This window comes from Anomaloglossus baeobatrachus, chromosome 1, assembly GCF_048569485.1.
Source record: "Anomaloglossus baeobatrachus isolate aAnoBae1 chromosome 1, aAnoBae1.hap1, whole genome shotgun sequence".
Classification (NCBI taxonomy): Eukaryota; Metazoa; Chordata; class Amphibia; order Anura; family Aromobatidae; genus Anomaloglossus; species Anomaloglossus baeobatrachus.
In genome coordinates, this window is record NC_134353.1 from 640257324 (window position 1) to 640271584 (window position 14261).

The window sequence follows — 14261 nt, forward strand, 5'->3', positions numbered from 1 at the left end:
CCCAAAATTGCATTATAATGTCTTCTACAGATGAGGTCTTCCCCATCAATATGGTCAATATGATTATTATAAAGATGGAACAGGGAATCTGGTCTGGGTAAGAGTTGTCTCTCTTTTGGAGAGTTTTTACTGCATAAGCTTATCAGTTATTAACACTTTTAAGGGCATAAGTTCTACTGATATTTGCGCCTTACACTGAAGAATCCTGGACTCCACAGCTTTTAACTGAGACATGGAGGTGGGGCACCAAGATGGGATCCAGCCAGTCAACCAACTCTGAGACCTAAGACAAAAAATGGAAAATAAGACAAAGGTAGAACTTGTTAAAAAATTGGTTTTGCCGAAACAGATCAACAAGTACATTTCCTTTACATGATACATTCCTGATGGTAAATTCCAGGTGTGCACTAAAAAAAAAAAACAGCAAAAAATTATCCTACCTGTCGAGGTCCACATTCTTGTCCATAGTACCTTGTATTAAAGGGAATCAACCAGCGGGATTTTCATATATACAGCAAAGCCAGTGATATACTGGTACTAGGATGCTGAATGTAAGCATAGCTTTTGTGCAGAGAGTGGATGTTTTATTTCAGAAATATGTGCACGGAAAGTTCCAGCAATGCACTGCTATTTGATTGACAGGTGCAGGAATAGATAAATTCCTAACCCACATATTCCCGCCCCTGTTGCACCTGTCAGTCAAATAGCAGTGCATTGCTGGAAATTTACATTCACATATTTCTGAAATAAAACATCCAATTTCAGAAAAGCTATGCTTACATTCAGCATCCTAGTGCCAGTCCACCACTGTCTTTACTTTATATATGAAAATTCTGATGGTTGGTTCCCTTTGAGTCATTTATCATGATGGTATTTTAACCCTTAGCACTCTTCTTTTGAACCATCTTCCAAGCAGATTTATGGTTGAACTGTGATGTGGTCAGAAGATAGCTTGTATTGATGGTAATTTTGAAGTGTGATATGTGCGGAAATACAAAGTCTGTAGAAGTCAAACGTGCCAAGATTTTTAATGAATACCTATTGCAGAAATGATTTTTTGGAAAAAAACAAAAAAAAAAAAAAAAAAAAAAATAGGTGTATTTTCGTAAAAAGAATTGCCCTCAAAACCTCCACATTCTTTAAGCCATTTCACTAGTTAGAAGGGCTGCCCTTATATAAGGAAAATAAGGAATAATGGTTTCTCTTTGCTTCCAGAAACACAGCGAATCATGTCCACAGGCTCTGCCTGGCGCTTCAACTTGGCTGTAACCTGTAACCTATCCTAACTTGATTAAAGCTCATGACACCCTGCCTTTAATGTCTGGTGTTCACACACAATTTACCTTTCCATTCACTTAAAATGGCTACACACCTTAGACAGGTGTCGGCTAGTGTTGAGCAAGTAGTTAACTATTCGTACTCGCTATGCTGTTAGTGAGTACTGTCTGCAACTCGCATATTAGTTGCGAGTAGCGGGCGCAATGTAAGTCAATGGGAAATATTCACTAAGTAGCGAGTAACCCGAAAGCCATACTTTTTTGTGCGAATAGTATGGCTTTCGGGTTACTCGGTACTTAGCAAGTATTTCCCACTGACTTACAATGCGCCTGCTAGTCGTAAAAAAATGTGCGAATAGCAGACAGTACTCGCTAACAGAGAGTACGAATAGTTAACTACTCACTCAACACTACTCTCGGCTCATTTGGCCAACAACTATTTTTCCAAACCCGCATACACATGAACACTCATCTCAGTTGAGCATGCCTGTGTTCAGGGGGAATAAGAGGGGAATAAGCCTTTACTAGACACCTCTGGCAGCAAATTATCTCTCATAAGCAAAAAAAAGGACTGGGCATGTAGAAATACAGTATGCCTGGCCTTTCCTTCTCTCCACGGACAGAATTTATGTAATACCAGCTGTAGTACCCGGGCGTTGCCCGGGATAGTAACTGTCTCTCTGTCTCTCTCCCAGTCTGTCTGTGTGTCGCTGTCTGTCTGTTTCTATCTCTCTGTCTGTATTTGTATCAGTCTGCCCTTGTCTGTCTCTTTGCCCTTGTCTGTCTGTCTCTGTCTCTCTTTATCAGTCTCACCACTGACATCATATTACCTCACACATAAGCTTCTTATACTAACAGTTTATTTTGTTCCTATAGCAACCACTGACAGTTGCTATTAATAGCTTGTAGCTCCCACCTCCATTCAGTTTAATGGAAGCAGGATTTTGGAGAGTAACTGTAAATCACGGGGCTACATTTTCCCATCAAAACATAGTCTATGACGTTCCCTGAGTCACATGGGGCGTCTGTGCAAAATTTTGTGATTGTAAATGTGACGGTGCAGATTCCTTTAGCGGACATACAAACATACACTGAGCTTTATATATTAAACTAGAAGGTGGCCCGATTCTACGCATCGGGTATTCTAGAATTTACGTATTGTTTAGTTAATGTATGATTTTTGTTATATATATAGATGTTGTTGTGTGTAGTTACCAAGTGTTTGTGTAGGGCGCTGTACATGTTCTGGGTGTTGTCTGGGTGTGGCGGGGGGTGAGAGCGGTGTTGTTTGTGTGTTGCGTTGTGTGTGTTGCGTTGTTTGTGGAGCGCTGTGTGTCTGTAGCATTGTGTGTGTGTTGCGTGGTTTGTGTGTGTTTTGGGGGGAGGTATGTTTTGTGCAGTGTGTGTGTTGCGCGGAATGTGCGTATATTTATGTATGCCGCGGTGTTTGTGTGTTGGGTGTTGTGTGTGTGCAGCGTTGTCTGTGTGTGTGGGTGTCTGTGTAGGGCGGTGTTTGTGTTTCCCAGTGTGTGTGTGTTGTGCAGTGCGCGTGTGTGTGTGTGTTGGGGGGAGGTGTGCACCTCCCATCGTGCTCCATCCTCCATGCTGCGCACCCCCCATCGTGCTCCATCCCCCAAGCTGCGCACCCCCCATCGTGTTCCATCCCCTAAGCTGCGCACCCCCCATCGTGCTCCATCCCCCATGCTGCGCACCCCCCATCGTGCTCCATCCCCCATGCTGCGCATTCCCCATCGTGCTCCATCTCCCATGCTGCGCACTCCCAAACGTGCTCCATCCGCCATGCTGCGCACTCCCAAACAGTGCTCCATCCCCCATGCTGCGCACCCCCCATAGTGCTCTATCCCCCATGCTGGCCGCAGCATCAGCCTCTGTGCCCGCAGCATCAGCCTCTCTGCCCGCAGCATCAGCCTCTCTGCCCGCAGCATCAGCCTCTCTGCCCGCAGCATCAGCCTCTCTGCCCGCAGCATCAGCCTCTCTGCCCGCAGCATCAGCCTCTCTGCCCGCAGCATCAGCCTCTCTGCCCGCAGCATCAGCCTCTCTGCCCGCAGCATCAGCCTCTCTCCTCACAGCCTACCCCAGCCTCAGCCTCCCCCAACATCAGCCTCTCTTCTCTCAGCCTCCCCCCTCCCAGCCTTCCCCAGGATCAGCCTCTCTCCTCCCAGCCTCCTCCAGCACGCCGTGCTCCTCTGCCGCCACTCACAGATCCGATCGTATACACTCACACTCACCCACCCGATCGCATACACTCACGCATACACACATTGACGATATTACACATAGGCGCTCATACTCACAACATCCGGAGATACCACATGCTTCCGGCCATGTGATCCTCCGGCAGGTCCTGAAAGCTCACAGCACAGTACCGCCGCCGAGAAGCAAGCGATATCCCAGGATGTTGTGAGTGTGTGGATGTGATGTGTGTGTGAGGTGTGTGTGAGAGTGAGTGTGATCTGATGTGTGTGTGTGTACTCACCTGGGGCTCCGTGTCAGTTGGGGGAATGCGTGCGGGGGCGGGGACAGAGCGAGCGTGCATTGCGTGAGGGGGGCGGGGCCTGCAGAGAGCCGGGGCGAGAGGCCAATCCGTGTGGGGGGGCGGGGCCATGGCGAGCCCAGCGGCCAATCAGCTTTGTGTCACCGTAAGGACACAATTTTGGAGCAAGACAGACAGACAGACAGACAGACAGACAGACAGACAGACAGACAGACAGACAGACAGACAGACAGACAGACAGACAGACAGACAGACAGAATAAGGCAATTATATATATAGATATGAGGCCACTTTTACACAACCAAAGAAGATTGTATGCGGAGTGCTTGATCTCAAGGCTCTAGACCAGCGTGCACATCTCTGAATATTAATCCTAGGCCCTAGTGTGCACATCTCAAAAGAATCCTAGGCCCTAGATCAGCGTGCACATCTCAGAAATTAATCCTAGGCCCTAGATCAGCGTGCACATCCCAGAATATTAATCCTGCTATTAAGTACCTTGCTTTACCCAGCCCAACTGCACACAGATATTCAGGAAGTGAGAGAATAAGATTGATGCCATGAACCTAGTCAAAGGCACCTGAAAGAAAAGGAGAGGAAAGAAATGTGAATATAATGAAATTGTGAAAGTGATCCCATTACTTCCACCCCCAATTCATAGCAGCACGGTCAAAGAAAAAAGCTGGAGGAGCCACAGTGCTCAATGAAGCTTATACTATCCTTTATTATAGCAAACGATATGGTTGCATTCCCATTAAATATCTTTGTATAAATACCCCACTTCTTAATGTGGCCTATTGGTGAAATCCAAGGAAGAATTCAGAAGGAAATGTCTACGACTGACATTCAAAGGAATGGGGGCTACGAAATTACATTTACATTCTGCAGAAAAATAAAACTCATTCACATGTATGGGACAGATACAAAATCATATACACTGTATGTCGGTGGCTAACCAAAGTGTGTCAATTCACCCTTAGGCCTTATTCAGAAATCATATTTCCTCATTAGCATGCATACATGACTTGGTCATTCAAAAGTCCGTGTCCATCGGTCAGGACACGGACTTAAACTCACAGACTAACTGTGGCTCCTACGACCAAAGCGCGACAACTTCATATATTTCTATCAGGATGTTGTACTCATAGAAACGCTGTTCCCCACTTGTACAAATCTGACATTGCATCACCAGCACAGCCGCGCACACTTCTGACAGGAGCGTGCATGTATTTCTATGTACATGCACGCTCATACTCGGAGTGCGGCAGGCTGTGCTGGCTGATGTCATGTCAGACTCGCACGAGTCTGACATCGCATCACTGGTACAGCCACACACACTTCTGAAAGGAGCGTGGATGTGTTTCTATGTACATGCACGCTCATGTTCAGAGAGCAGCAGGCCGTGTCGGGTGATGTCATGCCAGACTTGTACGAGTCGGACATCGCATAACCGGCACAGCCGCCCACCCTGACAGGAGCGTGCATGTGTTTCTGTCTACATGCACGCTTACCATACTAACCCGCAGATACTTGCACTGCTTTCCCTGCCCTCCGGCCGTCCTGGCGCCTGTGATTGGTTGCAGTCAGCTGACAAGCTGCCCCTCAGGGTGGGGCGCGTCTAGCTGTGGTGGGCGGGCAAAACAGTGACTATTGAATTGTCAACTCTGGAAGGGAAAAGCGTGACTCGGAAGGAGTTTGCCTCCATGACACATCCTAGATGAGTATACTGCGCGCGCTCCTACCCCGTATCCCTTCCATCAACATTTTTAACCTCTGGATTCTGGTCCCCATCGATTTATATGGGCACCGAATTCCGGAGCGAATCGGTTTTTTTTTTTTAATTGATTTTTAATCCGCCAGTCCCAGTTTTTTGCCAATCCGATCAGCTCTAATTTTGAATAAGGAAGGCTATCACTCAATTTTGCAATGCCATGCCATACCCTGTGGACAGCGCTTGATTGGAGACAATTTCATCCTACAACAGGACAATGACCCAAAGCACACCTCCAAATTATGCATGAACTATTTAGGGAAGAAGCAGGCAGCTGGTATTCTATCTGTAATGGAGTGGCAGCCCAGTCACCAGATCTCAACCCTATTGAGCTGTTGTGGGAGCAGCTTGACCGTATGGTACACAAAAAGTGCCCATCAAGCCAATCCAACTTGTGGGAGGGGCTTCTGGAAGCATGGGGTGAAATATCTCCAGATTACCTCCGCAAATTAACAGCTAGAATGCCAAAGGTCTGCAAAGCTGTAACTGCTGCAAAGGAACATTCTGTGCCGAAAGCAAAGTTTGAAGGAGAAAATTATTATTTCAAGTAAAAATCATTATTTTTAACCTCGTCAATGTTTGGAATATATTTTCTATTCATTATGCAACTCCTTTGATAAATAAAAGTATGATTTTTCATGGAAAAGACAAAATTGTCTGGGTGACCCCAAACTTTTGAACTGTAGTGTAGGTAATCTAAATACTGCAATATCAAAAATTCAACACATACTCATCATGGGGAAGTAGCCTAAGGGTATGTGCCTACAATCAGGACCCACTGCATCCTGGATTCTCCTGTTCTCCTCCACAGGAGAACGCAACTGCCCGTGTTCACAATCAGGGTTCGGGGCGCTGCAGTCTCTCGCTTGTGTTCTTACTAAGGCCGTTTTCACACATTCGGCTTTTCTTCACTTTTTCGGATCCGGCGCGCTCCCGTACAGTGTATACAGTACAATGGCCGCGCTGCAATTTCCTGGTCACATGCTCCGATCACATGACTGCACGTGACCGGAGCTTGTTCCGCGGCCATTGTACTGTATACACTGTACGGAAGCGCGCCGGATCCGACAAAGTGAAGAAAGGCGGATGCTTGAAAGTGGCCTAATGAGGACGCTTGCGACTTTGCAGCAAAGAATTGACATGCTGCGGGCTCTTCACGCACAGTGGGCCCGGAATGTCTACAAATCAAATCCACTATGCTTGTACTGTACATCGCAGCGTTTTGGACGAAAACACTGCAAAAACTGATTGTGGGCACGCAGCCTCAGACAACGTATACACATTGAGTCTTTGGTGGGTTTTTTTACCTCAGTATTTGTACCAAAACCAGGAGTGGAAAAATCAGAGGAAAAGTATAATAGAAACACGGGCCCCACTGCTGTATTTATTACCCACTGCTAATTTTGACTTACAAATCCTGAGGTAAATAAAAGGGCTGTGGAAAAGAAAGTGCAATAGGGTCTTACCCAGGTGATGGAAAGGTGAAAACAAGTGTTACACTCACCTATAATTGTTGTGCCAGTCACAACCACTATGCACACATATAGGAATCCAAGTCCGGCAGCAGTCCCAAATTTGGCTGATAAAAGAGGATAAACGGGAAACGGGTTGTAAATCCGCACCAAGGACTCAGAAGATTCAACGGAGATTTATACTTCTTTTATTGGCATGCACATGTCTACGCGTTTCAGGAGTCACAGCTCCCTTCGTCAGGACAGCAAGCAAGGATGATGTTCCTTGCTTGCTGTCCTGACGAAGGGAGCTGTGACTCCTGAAACGCGTAGACATGTGCATGCCAATAAAAGAAGTATAAATCTCCGTTGAATCTTCTGAGTCCTTGGTGCGGATTTACAACCCGTTTCCCGTTTATCCTCAACAAATCCTGAGGTAAGAAACTCAAAAACACTTAGTGTGTGCATGTAGCCATAGGGTATTGAGAATTGCGGCCTACTACGATGTAAAATGGCACATTTTTATAATGGCTGGCTCAATGTTTGCACTCTGTGTGTGGATCTAACCAAAATAGCCAAAATAAAAAAAATGTTCATACATACAAAACATTGCAAATCCTTTGAAGAGTTGAATGCTTAACATAAAATGTGCTAAATTAAAGAGAATCTGTCACCAGGTCTTTGATTCCCTATCTGAGAGCAGCATAATACAGAGACAGAGATCCTGATTCCAGCGATGTGTCACTTTACTGAGCTACAGATGTAGCCATTATACAGAGTTCCTGAATATGCTGGACTACCTGGCAGCAGGCCAAGTAGTCCTCTACTGCTGATTAAACAGTGATTTTATCAAAACTACACTTATCAGCCCAGTTAATGACACACTGCTGGAATCAGGATCTCTCCCCTACGTCATGGTGCTCTCAGATTAGGGGGTAAAAACCTGGTGACAGATTCCTTTTAAAAACGGTCAATCATTTGCGGGGCGTGATCATAGCTGGAGCTTATTATGCACCGAGGGGGACTGAAGCCGGCCTCTGACTGAAAGCCTCGGGCTGGCAGGAGGAATAATGATAATTTCTTTCAATAGCACGACTTTCATTGCCGCAGAACACTATTCACCTGCAGAATAACCCAATTCTGCATGTTAATAGCATTTGCAGACACGATATTTTAAGAAAGAGTGCCAGGATAATTATTAGGGATAACTGAATACCTCAAATATTCGGCTTTGTGAATATTTGCAAAATAGGTCGCCGCTATTCGACTATTCGTGAATATTCGATGCGCTATGCAAGTCTATGGGAAACCCGATTAACAACTATTCGGGCTTCCCATAGACTTACATTGTGCATCGAATAATCGCATAGCAGCGACCTATTCGTCGGATATTTGCGAAGCCGAATATTTGAGGTATTTGATCACTCCAAAGACATACAGATAGGGACTCTAGATTGTGAGCCCCAATGGGGACAGTGTTGCCAATGTATGTAAAGCGCTGTGGAATTAATAGCGCTATATAAATGAATAAAATTATTATTATCATCCCTAATAATTATTTGTCCTTTGTGCCTAGTACTAGGTGTACTTACCCCAGTAACGCACTGGCTATATCCTGTTCCTTGATTATAATAACCAGTCACCTAGTATCAGCCGGTGACATGCTGAGTCACTAATAACATACTTGTGTAGTCGTCCTCCTAACCCCAGCACCTGCTCATAAGGAGAGCGCACATACTTGTCCTGTAATGCTTGCTTTATGGCTGTATTCATTATTGTTATATAACATTTTCTCAGCTGTCAAGGTTTTTTTTTTTAACTGTATTTGTTCTGATTCTTAAGGAATTGACTAATTGTCTGCTCTTTTTATAATGTTACTTTAATATGGATGAAAATAAAACCCATATGCACGTGTGCACAATGCAAACACAGAATCCATCCCACTGACTTCTATGGACTAAAACCAGTACTAATATCATGGAAACATGCTATCTATTGAAGGGAAAGGTCAAGGGCAAAAAAAGTGTGCATAAAGACAAAAATGGGAATAAATCTGATCTGTAGAGGTCCAACCGCTGTGGTCTCCCAGAAATCCTAAGAACAGGGGCTAACTAGAGGTGGTCAATCATGCGCACGTCCATTCCATTCACTCTTGATGAGAGCGCCGCACTCAGTCGGTCTTCGGCCCCCACATTAGAATAAAGAACAGCGCACATGAGCAACTTCCGCTCCATTAAGCCCAGGTTCCCGGGATCGCTGGGGACACAACAGTGAGTGAGCTTCTCCACCAAAAAATCAGCAGGCTTGCACTAATTTTGTCCTGTAAAAATAAGGATGCAGTGACAGACTTCATTATAATCAATGGGATTCATTGGCCGTTGCTTGTCTGTGATAGATCTGGTACTTTCATTCATATTTTTGTTCAGCTCCTATTGGTCGACTACATTTAGAAGTGAGGTATTTTGTGAAACTCAATCCAAATGAAGGTGCAACGCCGTAAGACTGCAACACCATATGGAACCACCCCAAATTATGTTGCAACGTTTGTCATTTATTCCCACATAATTGAGAATTAGGTCATACTGTCCAAACCTGACAGTTTAAAGGGGCCGTCCACATGGGACAATCTTGCTCTGATAGCAGGGTGCGGGACGTCTGCAGTGCCATCACATCCAGGGGCTGACAGAGTAAAAGGTTGACCACTTGGGACAATCTTGCTCTGATCGAAGGGTGCAGATCTGCAGTGCTATCACATCTCGGGGGTGACTGAGACTAAAGGGGCCGTCCCTTTGGACAATCTTGCTCTGATGGTGTTGCAGACAACCTGCATCCTGCTGTCAGAGCAAGATTGTCCAAAGTGGACAGCCCCTTTAATCTCAGTCAGCCCCGAGATGTGATGGCACTGCAGACCTGTACCCTTCGATCAGAGCAAGATTGTCCCAAGTGGTCAGCCCCTTTACTCTGTCACCCCTGGGATGTGATGGCGCTGCAGATGTCCCGCACCCTGCTATCACATATCAGAACTGACAGAGTAAAGGGGCCGTCCACTTGGAACAATCTTGGTCTGATAAGACAGCTGCAAGTCACCAGCAGCGCCATCATACAGTAAAGGGGTCATCCACTTGGGACAATTTTGCTCTAATTGCAGGGTGCAGATTGTCTGCAGCGCCATCACATCCTGAAGCGGTCCATGTAACCAGACACTGTTATGCTGTCCTCATAAGCAGTGCACTGTGGGGAAGAGTTGTCCTGGTAGTAACAATTCAAAAGCAAAAAGCACTATCCCCCTCCCCTAACCCTTCTTTGGAATTTTGTGCCCCAAAAGCATTTCTAGGGCTAAAGGTCCGTGACTCCATAGATCCTGTCATACAGCGGTGAGGATAGCAGGGTGGGGGCGACACTACCAGTGAGGATGGAGTGTCCGGAGGTGGCTCCCCTCCACCAGTGCCAGCCTATAGACTGACCAGTCAGCCTCCTATGCAGGGGGCACAATGCTGGCACTGCTCTGTGGGGAGGAGGATTGGGTCACTGGGATTAGGGGAGTAGTATCACTACTGGGCTAGGGGGCAGAATACTTGCCTCGCCCGGAGTGCTGGCACCCCACTGATTCCACTCTGGTTATTAGGTGGAATAGGGCATGGTGTAGTCCACCCTGGCGGATCCCTGCGGTGTGATTGTGCCAGGGGTGCTACACCAGGGAGTCCTCTGGACAGACAACTTATGCCAGTGTCAGAGATCTAAGGCCTGTGTGGTTCCTATTAACCCCATACTGCCCGGCTGCTATAGGTGCCGTGCTGAGGAGCTGTCAATCATTTCATGCCCTAAATAGGATTCTAGCAATCAGGAAAGATAGAGCGACCCAAGTCCATAATGCTGGCTGTAACCAGGGAGTGTACTGAAGGCCAGAACGGGCAGATCAAGCTGTCACCACAGCCCCGAGTGACGGCAGCCTCCCCTGTGCATGCTGGGAGTTGTAGTTTCCCAGCAATCAGACATCAGCCACCTGTAGCTGCTGCCATAATGAAGGCCCAGCCGTCCGGCCGTCTATGGTGGCGACCTCCGGCCTCCGTTACTGCAGCACTCACCGCTCCTCCAGCTGCTCGGCCATCACAGGCTCGTTCTCCTGAAGTCCGGGCATCATACGACCGCTCCTCACCGGAGACAAGGTTCTGACTGCGGAGGGCGGAACCTGAACGGCGGATGGCAGGACGGGGGCGGAGCTACCAGTGAGGATGGTGTGTCCCGGACGTGGCCCCGCCCACCCCATGGCAGGTTACCGTTGTCCGTATTGTAATGAGCAGGACTGGGCGGGGCCAACCCTGCCTGAGGAGGACCAGGGAGGAGAGAGTTACACAACTTGTCGGGGCGGTTGTGTTGTTTCTGCGCTTTGCGTCATTGCCCGATCCTGCTGTGTCATGGTGAGGGGGACCTTCTTTTTTGACCACCTGACGCATATTGGGCTTTGCGGCACTTGTTTTAGCGCTCAGCAGACCCTTGTGCACACATTTAGTATTTCGTCAGTTTTTACCTCAGTATCTGTAGCCAAAATCAGAGTGGCACAATCGGAGGAAAGTATAATAGAAACATGGACACCACTTCTGTATTTATCACCCACTCCTGGTTTTGCCTACACATTCTGAGGTAAAAAAAAACTCACCAAATACTCGTGAGCAGTGGCCTTACAGATACTGAGGTAAAAAACTCACCAAATACTCGTGAGCAGTGGCCTTACAGATCCTGAGGTAAAAAACTCACCAAATACTCGTGAGCAGTGGCCTTAGGCTGCTTTCACACATCCAATTTTTCCTGTGCGGCACAATCCAGCGCTTTGCAGAAAAACCGCAATCATTTTTTTTTGCCGCCGGTTGCGGGTTTTTTTGCATAGACTAACATTAGTGCCGTATTGTGCTGCATGGGCTTGCGTTCGGTCCGATTTAGCCGATGCGGCGGCCGGATGGAACGTTGCCTGGCATGTTTTTTTGTCCGGGAAAAAAAAAATCGCATTGCGCCGCATCCGGCCGATGCGGCGCGATTTGCAATGCATGCCTATGGATGCCGCATGCGGCGTCCTGCTGCAAACACCGCATCCGGCCGCCGCATGCGTTTTTTTTTCACTTCGTATGCTCAGTAGCCTGTGGCAAAAACCGGACGGGCCGCATGTCAAAAACTTATGCAAAGGATGCGGTTTTGTCGCCGCATCCGTTGCATAGGTTTTAGAGCCGGATTGGCCGGCTCTGCTAAAACCGGAGGTGTGAAAGCAACCTTAGGCTCTGTGCGCACTAGACCATTTTACCCGCGGATTTACCCGCGGAAATTTCTTGAGAAATGTCTGCAATCTTTGTGCAGACGTTTCCCAGCAATTTCTATGAAAAAAAAAAATAGCTGTGCGCACTTGTGCGGATTTTTCTCAAGAAATTTCCTTGAGAAGAATTTCTCAAGAAACTTTCTTGAGAAAATGAACATGTCCATTATTTCCGCAGGTACCCTGCGGATTTCGGCAGTACAGCCTGCAAAAATCTGCAGGGAACCACCCACGGGAAAATCGCGGCAAATCCGCATGCGGATTTGGTGCGGATTTTTTCCGGAGGTCCGGAAATCTTTCACTCCCAGAAGTTTCTCAAGAAATTTTCTTGAGAAACTTCACATTTCTAGTGCGCACATAGCCTTACAGATACTGAGGTAAAAAACTCACCAAATACTCGTGTGCACGTGGCCTTACAAATACTGAGGTAAAAAACGCACCAAAGACTGAATGTGTGCACGTGGCCTAGCCCCTTAACGGCTGCCAATACGCCTTTTTAACAGCAGCAGTTAAGGGGTCTTATTCCTCAGCGCCTCTTTTTAACGGCGCTCAGCAATAAGGGTATAGCGCTCCCCAGTGTCGGAAAATCTCTGGGGTTTCAGCTAGTGGGGGTAGTCGAGACTCTGGAGATCACGATCTGGGCCTTTTTTTTGGTCCGCCGATCACGTAATTGCCAATATTAAGTGAACATCGGCAATCACGATAACTAAGAAGTAAATCACCTTTTAAAACAATTTCTCTCATTTGCCATTATCAAACATGTCAGATGAGAGAGAAGTCCTCCCTTGGCTTCCCACCATCTCCTCTGTTCTAAATGGTGGGTGCATGTGCTGTGCACCCGCCGAAATCTGCCTCCTTCACTGAGCAATATCAGATACCAATCTCAATGGTTCCTGACATTTGATCACTGTGATAGACCCCATAGACCACTAGTGCTGCTAGTGAAAAACAGAAATCACTGTGTCACCCACCTAGTTAGAATATATTTTTTTATTTCATGTCTCCCTTTCTTGCTTAAGGTGGCTTTACACGCTACGATTTCACTACAGCGATCTCGTTGGGGTCACGGAATCTGTGACGCACATCCGGCCGCTGTAGCGATCTCGTTGTGTGTGACTCCTATGAACGATTTTGAATCATCGCAAAAACTTTCAAAATCGCTCATTGGTGACATGCCCCCCTCCTCCCAATTATCGTTGCTGATATTTGGGCGATGTAGTTCGCCGTTCTTGCGGCAGCACACATAGCTCCGTGTGACCCCGCAGGAATGAGGAACCTCACTTTACCTGCGGCCGCCAGCAATAAGGAAGGAAGGAGGTGGGCGGGATGTTACGTCCCGCTCATCTCCGCCCCTCCGCTTTGATTGGGCGGCCGCTTAGTGACATCGCTGTGACACCGAACGGACCGCCCCCTTAGAAAGGAGGCGGTTCGCCGGTCACAGCGACGTCGCTATGCAGGTAAGTACGTGTGATGGGGGTGCGCGATTTTGTGCGCGACAGGCAGCGATATGCCCGTCTCGCACAAACGATGGGGGCGGGTCGCACGCTAGCGATATCGGTACCGATATCGCAGCGTGTAAAGCCCGCTTTAGGCTAGGGTTAGGGCTTGGTCTAGTTTTAGGAATGGGGGCTGAAACAGAAAATATTTAAAAAAAAAAATAGTGTTAGCTTGGCTTTAGATTTTTTATTTAGATGGGAACATAAAGTATAATGGCAAATGACTCAGAGAATGTTCCCCACGGAGCAGGTGTACACTCAGCTTGCCTTCGGCAGTTTTGGGTCGGATATGGAATCAGTCTCTGAGATAGAACTGTTTCAGACAGCGATAGCTCGCCGTCATCCACGGGATCCCACAGCCCAACGGTAGCGGAGTCAGTCGTCACTGCTGAAACTTAAGCGGCAGGGCTAAGTACTACTGTTTCCCCTCCTCTCTGGTTTCCCGACCA

At 47.2% G+C, this 14261-nt stretch overlaps 1 protein-coding gene across 2 annotated transcripts in view; it reads right to left on the reverse strand.

Moving 5' to 3' along the window:
* Positions 1-11235, reverse strand: part of ABHD4 (abhydrolase domain containing 4, N-acyl phospholipase B) — a 49186-nt gene extending 37951 nt beyond the window's left edge. Inside the window, exons 1-3 of one of the 2 annotated variants that reach the window (XM_075319501.1) lie at positions 11100-11197; positions 4291-4372; positions 195-283 (exon numbers count right to left, since the gene is read on the reverse strand). In XM_075319501.1, coding sequence (XP_075175616.1) covers positions 195-234 — 40 coding nt within the window. In that variant the 5' untranslated portion in view covers positions 235-283; positions 4291-4372; positions 11100-11197. Of the gene's footprint in view, positions 1-194; positions 284-4290; positions 4373-11099 lie in introns of both variants that reach the window. The other variant, XM_075319493.1, reaches the window with a different exon arrangement.
* Between the last annotated feature and the right edge of the window lie 3026 nt (positions 11236-14261).